At 42.1% G+C, this 12,111-nt stretch overlaps 1 protein-coding gene across 1 annotated transcript in view; it reads right to left on the bottom strand.

Annotated features, from left to right (window-relative positions):
- KLHL6 (kelch like family member 6) overlaps nucleotides 1-9,936 on the bottom strand; it is a gene marked incomplete at its 5' end in the record, with an annotated part of 35,971 nt that extends 26,035 nt beyond the window's left edge. The window contains one exon of the mRNA XM_080919591.1: nucleotides 9,644-9,936. Within this exon, the coding sequence (XP_080775717.1) occupies nucleotides 9,644-9,936 (293 nt within the window). The remainder of the gene's footprint in view (nucleotides 1-9,643) is intronic.
- Between the last annotated feature and the right edge of the window lie 2,175 nt (nucleotides 9,937-12,111).

Raw genomic sequence — 12,111 nt, 5'->3', positions numbered from 1 at the left:
ATTCCCCCAAGGGTTTGTGTGTTCTTAGCAGAGTCCTTAATGTGACAGTATTATACAAGTCCTGGGACCTTTCAAATACCAAGTGCCAAGGCAGCTAGGCTGGTGGGACACAGGCATCAGAAGAACCAGTGTGGTTCTCATAGAACACTGCTCAGTTGTCAAAAAAGGTTATTTGAAAGAGGAAGATTGACCCTGTCCCCACAGCTGTGTGGCTTTTTGCCTCACCGTGGGACCTTGCTCCCTGACATGCTCCCACCATAAGATAACTTATTAAGTGACTGTTAAAGCCAGAGCCACGCCAATGTTATCACCATGCTTTTGTACCACCAGAACTATGTAACCTTTTCTTACTATTAAAGTTCCAAGCCTCAGGTATTTGTTATAGTGATAATAAGAAAAAAAATTATCATGTATCTTCAGAGTGGCCTTTGAAAGTTCAGAGACATATCTGACACACGTCTGATAGACAGCATCACACATTTCTCTCTTGATGTTAAAGTCGGATTATTTAACGCTTCTAGTCATTGAGTGAGCATTTGAACTATAGTGATAGATGAGCTTAGAGCTGAGCTTCCCTCCCTGACTTTAGTCATCAGTTCTTAAAAGAACTTCTGTTTGCCGACCTTATGTTTCAAGCTGACCACTCCTCAAAGTCACTACACATGGTTTTGGGGAAGCAGAAGTTGGCTAGCTTACTGAGCAACCAGAACCCTCAAAATCCACTAGGGCAATAATGGTGACTCAGTAAGCCATGGGACTCTTATCATCCAAATTTGTGACAGAAAGGCTTGTTCTGTCCTACAAGGTTGCATCCAGTAGACCATAACAGCAAATACTGTGTGCAGGGTCCAGTGATGGTCCAGACACAAGTATGACATAATCATAATCTGGTGCCTTTCTTGCTTTCTTGCTCACTATCATTCTTACTCTGTTTAGTAGGAGCACCAGGCTTCCCACTGTGACCCACCTGTCCCCTACACAGTCCTGAATGTCTGTGTGAAACTAGCATCAATTCTTGTGGCAAACATAGTCAAAGTCATGTAATACATCCCCCAAGCCTTAGTGATTACTTAGGGCCAAGTTCAGAACAAAGAGAGTCCAAGCTGAGCCAGTTTCAGAGCCTTCTCTGGAACTACTTCTGTAAGAAGTTTGTTTCCCGTTGAAATCGTTGAGATGGTAGAAATGAAAATTTAAGGATATTTGTGACCTCTTCGTCTCTATTCAACATAGGCAACAGGAGGGGAAAGGAGACACAATGCTACAGACACACATAGAGGTTAACGTTAACACAATAATACATCTGCACCCAAAAGCAATATACCTAGACTTGTGAAGCATAAATGAGTAAGGACACTTTAGTCTTTTAAAAGTGCCAGGGCAAGAACGTTTTAATGACTGTCAGGTGCAGAGATGGATGAACAGAGAAATGAGAAGACACCCACACTGACAGTTTAGGCCAAGAAGATTTAACAGCTCCCCTCCACACTCTGGCCTACACAATATGTACTGTGAGTACATGTGAACTCCAGCGTGACCTTGCACAGATACATGCAGTTGTGTGATGAGCAGGTGATTCTTGGAATCAGACTCCAAGATGCTGATGTTAACGCTGTGCTCCTCCAACTGTGCTTCTCTGTTATGCATACAGTGGTGACTACTTGACTCCCTGTGTCTTTGAGTTCATCTCACACTCTCCACTGGAAATACAGCCTACCTGCCCCTAACCTGCTGGTTCTCAACCTGTGGGTCGAGACACCTTGGGTGGGGTCGAAGCACCTTTTCACAGGGGTCACTTAAAATCACCAAAGAACACAGACATTTACGTTACAGTTCACAACAGTAGCAAAATCACAGTTACAGAGAAGCAATGAAAATATTTTGTGGCTGGGGGTAGGGGGTCACCGCAACACCAGGAACAGTAATAAGGAGTTGCAGTAATTAGGAAGGTTGAGAACCACTGCCCCAACCAGATACCATTTGCTTCCCAGTCCACTTCCATGAGGTCTGCCAAGAGTGGCACTTAATTAGATTAGGTGAGCATTGGTGCTTGCTGCCCGCTGCTACATTCCAACCCTATTCACCCCATACCATTTTCTTGCTCTTCTATGTTCCATCCCAACTCAAACAGGACCCCATAGAAGCTTGCCATGATGCCCACGTCGTTATCCAGTAGTTAGAGATCAGCCTCTGACTTAACTGAGCACTCCCTGGTTCTAACCACTTAGAATCCTGCAGACAGACTTTGGTCCACATCCTCTTCCCAAGACACAGAGGATCTGCTAGTAGCAGAGCATCCCTATTGTGGAGCACAGTGCTAGCCATATGCTTGTTCCAGAGTGCTCCCATTGCCACTCCCAGACTAAGCTAGACCACAAGCCTGAGATTTGGTTGTCCATGATCCAGAAGCCAGAAGGCAAGAGTAGAAAGCCGGGCACTCCTGCTAGAGAGCAACAGCAAAACCAGAAAAGGGGGAAGGGCGGGATGAGGAAGAGGAGAAGTTGCACAGATTCTTCTCGTGCATAAGTGCCAATAAGCACCTATGACACTTGCCAGGCTTTGGCCCTGAATGTGGACTTCTTCAGTACACAGAGAAAGAATCTCTACATCTAGCTGGTCCTCCCTCACAGAGAATGTTTTAAAGATTCAAAGTACAGCATCCCAAAAGCCTAAGCTAATCTAGGTGTCACAGGGAACTGAGTGTAATAGCTGTAGTACTTCCTGCAATGTAGTCAAAAGTTGCAATGCACTTTTCAGGGCTACTGTGCAGTGAGAGGAGATTCTCACGGAAGCCTGTTGGAATCCCTCTGATTGGCTGCAAACCTTGCAGCAGGCAAGCCTTTTGAAACAACTGGGCCATTTGCTTCATTTGTCTTCAAATATTTATATCACTGTGTTCATAGTCTCATACCTGTGTGAACAAGATCTCCTGGAAAGAAACTGTGACTACGAGGGATGACTGATTGATTAGAACATCAGTCACTGGAGAGAGGTTGGAATGTTGCAAGTTCCAAGTTATGTTGAGCCATTATCATTGCCCTCGGTAGCCATTTATCACCCCCTTCTGTGTGTGACCTAACATCTTTGTGACTGTGAAATAAGCTTTGGAATGTACACCAACTTTTACCAACAGAAAGGCTAAGAATTTCAACAGATAGCATCCAGCTGTGGTTTTTCACCTTGCTGGTGGTTTCTCACCATACTGAACTAATGCACCCATCAGTGTATTGGGCAAGCATGTTGACCCATTACTTCCTTTGTTCTGTTTCTATAGAAGCTTCATAAAATTGCTACCTCATTGAAACATGGTATTCAGGAAGAAACTATATTCTGTGTTCCTAGGCTGTGGTCTTCTCATATTTGTCTCCAGGATAAACAAGTTCTTCAGTTTCTGTGAGGTGAGAATCGGTCCTTTGTCAACACCTAGAACTTTTTCTAACCAATTTCAAAGCATTTAACTTTATACAAAAGGTTGTTACAAGAACTACGGAACTGTTCACAATTAAGTATTAAGTAAATTAGAATATATCCACAGTTTGACAGAAATTATTAAACTATGTCTATAGAAAGTATAGAATAACAGGGAAAATGCTTATACTAGGTAATTGAGTTGAAAATAAAGAATAAGTGACAATATGGTGTACAAGCACAATGACTTTTTAATATTTATGCCTAGAAAAAAGAACTGATAATACACTTAAATGTTCATAAAATGCTTCTGGGTAATTTTTCTGTAAATGTATAGCTCCATACATAAGAATGTTCAGTACATATTTATTAGTCTTTAAATGTTTCTTCTTTTTCCCAGATTTGCCTTAATCAGTATGGTTTCCATATGTAATAAAAAAAAAAAAACAAGCTTTAAAAGCAATGTTAGGATTACATGCTGTGGTGGGTATAATATAAAATATAAAAGCAGGTTTCTGCACAGGAGGATTCTGGGTAACTAAAAACTGAACTGATAAAGGAGCAGCACAGTGGACTGGGGAGACATCCCACAAAGCTGTGGGATGAAGCCCAGTGTAAACACAGCAGTCTCTTACACACAGTGAAACACCATCAATATTTAAAGACAATAGAAAAAGAAAGATGTTTACGAGGAGGAAGCTTCTAGATCTGCTAAGTCGTTATTTAAATCACATAAATGCATCTAGAGGCCAGCCAACCACAGCCAGGGGGCTAACCACACCTGTGGGACAATGACAAAACCCTTTTTTTGGAGACAAAGTTTCAGCAACACACATTAATTTTTGTGTTGAGCAATTAGCATAGAGACCACACAGCCCTAAAGCTTAAGACATTTGCCTCATGGCCCCTTACAGAACAACCGTGTCAACCCTTGATCTAAAGTAATCCATGGTTTTTAATTCATCTATGGTTAATACATGTATATAAGAGATTGTGGTCACTTTCACACACACCCATTCCCCTCCCTTACTCCTCTCCTCACACTGAAATATCTTATTCCCAAGGTCCCCTCATGGTTCTATGCTTCCTCCCTGTGTGTGACATACTGAGTTGAGTTGTTCTCACAACTGTGAGGATGTAGGTGGGTATTTATTGGACTATAGGCAATTTAGTAGTGGCTAAAAAAAAGTGGTTATTTCCTTCTCCAGCAACTGTTAAATTGCCAGCTGACCTCAGGGAAGGCTGGGCCTTGTGGTCCCTCCCACATCCACACTGTGATGTTGAGGAGATTACTCTTCTGCAGACAACCAGAACTGCAGTGTGTTCCAGAGTGCCAAAGCTATACCATGTCTTAGAACACCCTTTTTTTTCCTGCACATCGCCCCTTCTTCTGGCTCTCAGAATCTTACCACCTCATTTTCTGTGACATGGCTAGGGAGATCCTAGGCCCTGGAGGGAACCTACAATTATTGTTTTGCTAAGCAGCCACATGGAACTGCTGTCTAAATTCTCTTGTCTATGTCCATAGGTTAGTGATTAAAGCAGAAACCACCACCTTATCAAAAAGCCAAGAACAAGCCATATTTTTGTTTGATTTCATTTTTCAAAGATTTATTGATTTTTATTTTCTATGTATGAGTATTTGCCTACATGTAATTATGTGTGTCTGGCTCCTGAGAAGGTCAGAAGAGGGACCTGGATCCCCTTGCTTCAGCCTCCCAAAAACCTGTGTCACCTGCCCAACTACACTGTAACTTGTTGCAGTTTCTAGAGGGTCTCTCTGGTGTGGCTCTCCCTACTTACAACCTAATAGGGCATTTTATACAGAGGTCAAATCGTGTCATTTTTTTATGCTCTAGGATCCCATGTCCTCCCCATGCCAGTGAGACACATTCCACTCCATAGCCAGTTCTAACAAAACCTTTCATGGTCTGACCCTAGGAGTCTCTCAGTTCTACTGAACTACACATCTCTCTACTTGTCCTGGTGATCTGCATGCGTGTGTGCACACTACCTCTCCAGAAGTTCGCCCAGGTCCACTCTAGGTCTGCCAACCTAATATGCCATCCCGAGTCTTATGGTGTTGCTAAGTAAATTGGCACTCTTCTTATCTTTCCTGTTTGTGGACACGATAGCGTGTGAATCCATGTGTGTGTTCCCTTGTCTATTAATCCCTTTTTCCAGAATAGTCACTGGGTTTCAGGCCCTCTCCTAAATCCCCCTAAACCAAAATGCCCCAGATAATTCGACTTACTCTATATGACCAAAGATCTTTGACCCCAGACATGGACCATTATATCTATTATATTTTTCCACAGCTTCCTCCTGCAAGCCATTAGTTTTCAGCTTCATCATGGTTTAAAATTGTAATGGAATCATTACTGATGTAATTAGTATGCCCTTTGCACTGAAAGTGGGGATAAGGTAATTAATGCATGAGCTTCCAGACAGCCAAAACAATACAAAGTTATAGTGAATTGGCTAGCAAAAGGAAGAAAGCAAAATTTACTGTCTTTAATAGATATTTATTTTTCTTTTTGTTCAGTGACTCCCTTTTTGGGCACATTGCCTCTCCTAACCAGTATTCACTCAGACTATGCTGTTCATGTGGCATGTGGATATTCTCTCTATTCTCTCTCTCTCTCTCTCTCTCTCTCTCTCTCTCTCTCTCTCTCTCTCTCTCTCTTACACACACACACACACACACACACATCTATCTCTTTGGCCAAGCTCCTAAATTAGGTTGATCATTGTGTCCCAGCTTCTTGATGCGGTTATTGGTCTAGAAATGGTAGTTGAAGTCTAGGCCAATCAACATCTTTCCCAGGAGCTTTTTAGACTAAAATCAGAGAAAAACTCCTTAGTTCCCTTTAGCCAAAGCTGCAAGAAATGAGTCTCAGATCTACCAAAAGCAGAAGTTTGAACTGAGAAGTCCAACAGGAGACAGCTAAGGGAGAGGTGGAGAGAGAGAGAGAGAGAGAGAGAGAGAGAGAGAGAGAGAGAGAGAGAGCATCCCAACTGCCCTGAAGGCCTGGGATTCTGTCCCCCTGCTCTCTGCCAAATTCCAGTCTTCCTACGATTTAGTACTGTTCTAAAGCTGACCACAGTTGAATTTCCTTAGAATCTGTAACTTTACTACTGTTATGAATCTATAATATAAATATTTTTGGAATTAGAGGTTTGCCAAAGGAGTCATGACCTATAGGTTGAGAACCTCTGCTCTATACTATGGCTTTCAGGACTCCGTAGCAGCTAGGTTCCTCCTGACACAGGCTGGGTGGCTGAGATCTCAGCTACTGCCTGACCTCCTTGCACCTGTCTTTTTTCCCTTCTGGTTTTGCTTCTCTACACTCCTTGGGAGGGGGTTTTTCAAGTCTATACAACTACACACATACATTCATCTCCTCAAATAAGCCAGAGGCATTTCTGATCACAAAAACCTGAACCACAAACTTACTACCACGTGCCACATATAATGTGTTTTAACCAAACGGATTAATAAATTAACTGTTTTATTATTTGCATTCTATGATGACTCAGTTGAAAACGTAGACCTGCAAATCTTTAGCTGCAGATACGGCTGCTGGGCCTTAAAGAGGCCAAACAGTTCCTCCCAGGTTTACAGAGCCAAGAAGCCAACTTTTAAGGTTTACTATCCTTTGCTCGTTTCTCAGTCTTCACAAAACACGTTTTTCTCCAACTTCCTCATTTCTCCAAAGACTCTAAAATAGATCCACAAAGGGAAATCACTGTCTGGGTGACTAATATTGTCCCTGTTTGGCTGACACATTCCTTCCCTGCCTCTTCTGGAGCACAGATAAATTCTTGCAACTGCTTTTCTATGTGTGCGATGAGCAGGAACAGCGGGTTGTTGTGGGTTTAATAGCCCCCATATATTTATTGAGAAGGCCAGGAGCTAAGTTTGAGGGAAGTGGTGCCTGCTTTATACCACACACAGAGGTTGCTAGTTTGGATCTGCAGTGGAATCAGATGATCTGGCCTCACCCCTTCCAAAACCTTAGAAACAGAGCAAAAAGGCAGTGAGCCACTGTTGGACCCGTTGCTGATCCTTGGTCAAGTTAACATTAACTAGGATTCAAGTTAACATTTTTTTTTTAATTAACTGATACCCTAGACTTCAACCCCCCATCCGTAAGATGAGTACATTACTGTGCACAAAATAGTTGTACACAAAATTTTTGTACACATTACATGGGCTAAGCGCATGTGGCACAAAGCCTGTCCCACACAATTGCTCAATGAACAGTAAACAGAGTCCTAACACTAGAGTCCTGTGTCCATTATTGGAGGAAAACTACATTGGAAATAGCTAGATGTAAATCTAAAGGAAGGTTAAGAAAGTCAACATTCGCAGGCAGACACTCACACCTGTGTGTGCTCCAGCTTCTTACTGCCTTACTGGCCCTGAGGACCAGCTGCGTGTTTTCTACATTAGCAAGGATAGAAGATTTGACCTAAGGCAACTTCTGTAGTGTCTCAAGGGTAGACAGTCATTAGTCCTGTCTGATCAGCAAGCAAGCACACTTATAAAACTGCCAACTAATGACAGCAGTTTTTCAGTGACTCAAAACATAAAGAATAAACTGAAAATGAGTACCCAGGGCACTGAGACAAACTGACTTTCATTCCCTCCTGAATGGAAAAGCTAGGACCAGTACAGGGCAGGTCAAGGGGTGTGTTTGTGCCAACCCATTCTTATGACCGGGTTCCTATTTTACCAAGATATGCTGCTGGTAGAATGACACTGTGTCCTTACTGGGGGCTCCTATTGCAGATAAAATGAGGACTCTTAGAATGTGTGGAATCCTTGCTCCTGCAACGGGCAGGTACGTATGTGTGGTTTTCGTTTCCTCATCTGAAAAGGGGGCGTCTGTCACCTTCATCATGCCAGTGCAGAGTGAAACCAGTGACCGTTGTCTGTGGTAGAGAGCAGGCATGACTTCCCTCAAACTCACGCAGGCCCTGTCCCTTTCCTTGTCAACATATGGGAGCTCTTTATATACAACAACCGTCTGACTCTGCTCTTTGAGTTCTAAAGAAAACTTTTCTCCTAAGTACCCCAAATAAAATACTATTTTATCCATATATATATACACACACGAATGGTATGAGCTATATATGTATATATTTGCTTAATGTTTATGTATTTGACTATATATATAATCGCATTTTATTTGAAATACGTGATATTTGAAAATATATATATATTCACATGGTACTTTCTTAAAATCCTCCACCAGAACTGAGAGGTAGGAAAATCTCACTGAAAACAGAATAATTTTGTCGCTGCTTTCCACCATGCCTTCCTCACTCACTGGTTCTCAGTCATGGCCGCACTGATGCCGGCAGTGCTGGTCCAGCTGTGTCATACAGGGTTTCAGCAAAGATCTCATGTGCGTATGTATCTGCCGGACTCCGTAAGACCCTTTCACTAAGCGGGATGTCACAAACAAAGATAAGAAAGCTGTCACCATCCCCATCTTCCAGTTGACAAAACAGAAATTCACAGTAACAGGAAACTTGCCTAAAATCTCGTGGCCAGGAAAGGCTCAAGTGAAACGAAAGCAAGTCTTCTAACCCAGGTTGTCTCTCTCTGACTCCTCACAAGTCTTTCACATCCAGAGCCCCCTTGTGTTGTTTGTCCCTCCCACCTTCTCCTTGCACAGCAGAAACCCCTAATTTTCAGCAAGTTATATGGTAATTCCAAGAGTGAGGCCACTTTCTTTTTCTCTACCTCTATCGATGAACAAAGACAACATTGTGTTTTAAACACATTAGTCAAACTGCAGAAAGAGAGGGAAAAATCCCCCTGACTTATTTAACCTCACATCCTTAAAATCAAGGACATACTTATGTATGGGCAAGTTTTATACACACACACTCAAACACACATACACACACACACACACACACACATATGTACACTCTTGGCCTAAATCAGAACTCTAAAGTTTGATAGTTTCTTTTCTTATATTTTAAATAGGCACAAACCTTAGTGTATATGCATACATATTTCTACTATACATACTATGCAATGTATATATAATATAACATGATACAAACATATTCTATGTAAGAATATGTATAACCATAAGCACAAGACAGCAAGCCAATCAGATTGAGCTTGCTCAGTCCTGTAGGCTGTAGAGCTCTCACACCTCCAGGTGTTTTCTGTGCCTTCTACATACAGTGTGACTTGGATTCAAAGCTGACTGACCTGAAGTAGTTGCTGGCTGCAGCAAGCACCACGCGATGACAAGAGAATTCCTGAATGTCCACACACAAGATGACATCTGTCAAAGCATTTTCCTCTCGCAGCGTCTCCAGGCCGTTCTGAAGAATTAAAGAAAGTCTCGTGTCGTCAAATTTGACCTTCTCCCCACTTAGTATTTCCACCAATTCTCCCCTTTTCTGGGAGGACTTGTCTGTAGTGGGTGCTAAGGGCTCTTCCAAGCTCCTCTCTACCACATCGCTCATGGTGCAGGCGCCTCTTTGTCCTGCCGTCAACATCTAGACTAAAGGAGCTGCCAAGGTTTGGGGAGGTCACCCTGCAGAAGCTGAACGGATTTCCTGCACAGGCCCCTCCACTTGTCACCAGCTGTCACACATACATAACAGGAAGTCTCACACTTTCTCATCCTGTTACTACAAACGCCACCAACTCCTCCTCTTCTTTCTGTGGATTGTCACAGGGTTAGGAATGTCTCCAAGTGGGTGTGTAGAACAGGGATCTGAGAAAGAAAGGGTGGCTCCTCTGAATAGTCTGAGTACAATGTCGTCCTCTCCACTTCATGCCCACTGGAAGCAAACCTCTCTTTATGGTCATTACCTGTTCCTCAAACCTGCTTCAACAACCCAAGACTTCAGGGAGAAAATGGACAGGGGGTCCTCTCCATCTCCAACTGTCTGAGACCCCTTTGGAGCCTAACAACTTTTCTTCTGGAATAACCCTATAAACTTTCTTCCTGAATTTTTGGGCTTCTCTAACATGCACCTTCAAACTTTTCCATCTTTCTTCTGCAAACCATTTTCAAGGGCCTAAGAATCACATGCTCAAATTTAATCAAAGCTATGACCATACTCCTGGTATCGATCTTCTGTATTAGTTACATTGTTCTGATCACATTATCTGACAGAAAAATATTTAAAACAAAAGGTTTATTTTGATTCAGCATTTCCACCCATTATGCCTAGAAGGATATTGGATAGTGGGTCACTCTCCAACATTAACACCATGTGGCATATGTTGTTCACATGGTGGTAGATCATGAGGGTACCAGCAACAAGGCTACTACCTTCAAAGGCCTGCCCCTGAATGACCTGCTTATACCAATTAGGCTGGGCTTCATAAATGTTTCATAGCCTCCCTAATAACACCAGACAGCTGAAGAATAAGCATTCAATACATTGGCTGTGGCATGACATTTCATGTTCAAATCATTAAAATGCTTCTAAATTTATCATCTGGTAAAGCTGAAGACTATAAATAATGACACGAGCCTCTTTAAGGCAACTTGTATCCCATACTCTCTGAAATTATAGACATGAGGCCAAAAATTGCTCTACCTTCTTACTCCCCCAACACACACACACAATAGAATAAAATTTAGTTTCTCATTCATGGTGTATCCACCAAAATCCTTTATTATTTCATCTTTAATTTTCACACGTGTTAAAAAAACCGCTAACATAGCCAGATATCAACTCCTTCTCCTTATATATCATTTACCTAGTAGGTGGACACATACTGCATTGTATCATAGGCTTAATGAGTTAACAGCAATGTTACAACAGTTTATTTATAAGTTGATGCTGTTTGAATATGCCTAATCCAGGAAATGGCACCATTAAAAGATGAGGCCTGGTTGGAGTAGGTGTGGCCTTTTTGGAGGAAGTATATCACTACAGGTTTTAAGACCCTCATCCTAGCTGCCTGGAAGTCAGCCTTCTTCTGTTTGCCCTTGGAATGAAGTGTAGAACTCTCAGGTCCTCCTGCATTATGCCTGCCTGGATGCTGCCATGTTCCTGCCTTGTTGATAATGGACTAAACCTCTGAACCTGTTAGCTATCCCCAATTAAATGTTGTCCTTCATAAGACTTGCCTTGGTCATGGGGTCTGTTCACAACAGTAAAACCCTACCTAAAACAGAAGGTGGAACCAAGAAGTGGGGTATTACAGTGATAGGCCTGACCAGGCTTCTGTTTGGAAGAATTTAGATTTTGAGACATCGGATTTGGAAAACAATGGAATGCTCTAAGTGGGGTTTAATAAGCTATCCTAATAGGAATATTGAAGACTTTATTGCTGAGAGTAATTTGACCTGTGCAGACTTTGCCCAAGTTGTTTCAATGGAAAAAATTCCAATATGTCGCTTAGAGACTGTTTTTGTGGTATTTTGGTGAAGAACAGGGCTGCCTTTTGCCATTGTCTGAAGAGTCTACCTAAGGCTAAAATAAAGAGATTTAGATTAATTGCTTTGACAAAGGAAGTCTCAAAACAGCCTAGCATAAATTCTGTTACATGGTTACTAAAGTTCATTCTTATGAAGAGCATTTTAATGAGAAGAATCAAACTGAGGAAAAAATATATGGTTCAAGTAATAACAAGGTACCAGGAAGTAAACTGGAGCTGAATCCTATGTTCAAGGAAATAAACAGATTAAGCAAGTGGTGACTTTGGGGCAA

This window comes from Micromys minutus, assembly GCF_963924665.1.
Source record: "Micromys minutus genome assembly, chromosome: 7".
NCBI lineage: Eukaryota > Metazoa > Chordata > Mammalia > Rodentia > Muridae > Micromys > Micromys minutus.
This window is presented reverse-complemented; position numbering and strand designations above follow the sequence as displayed.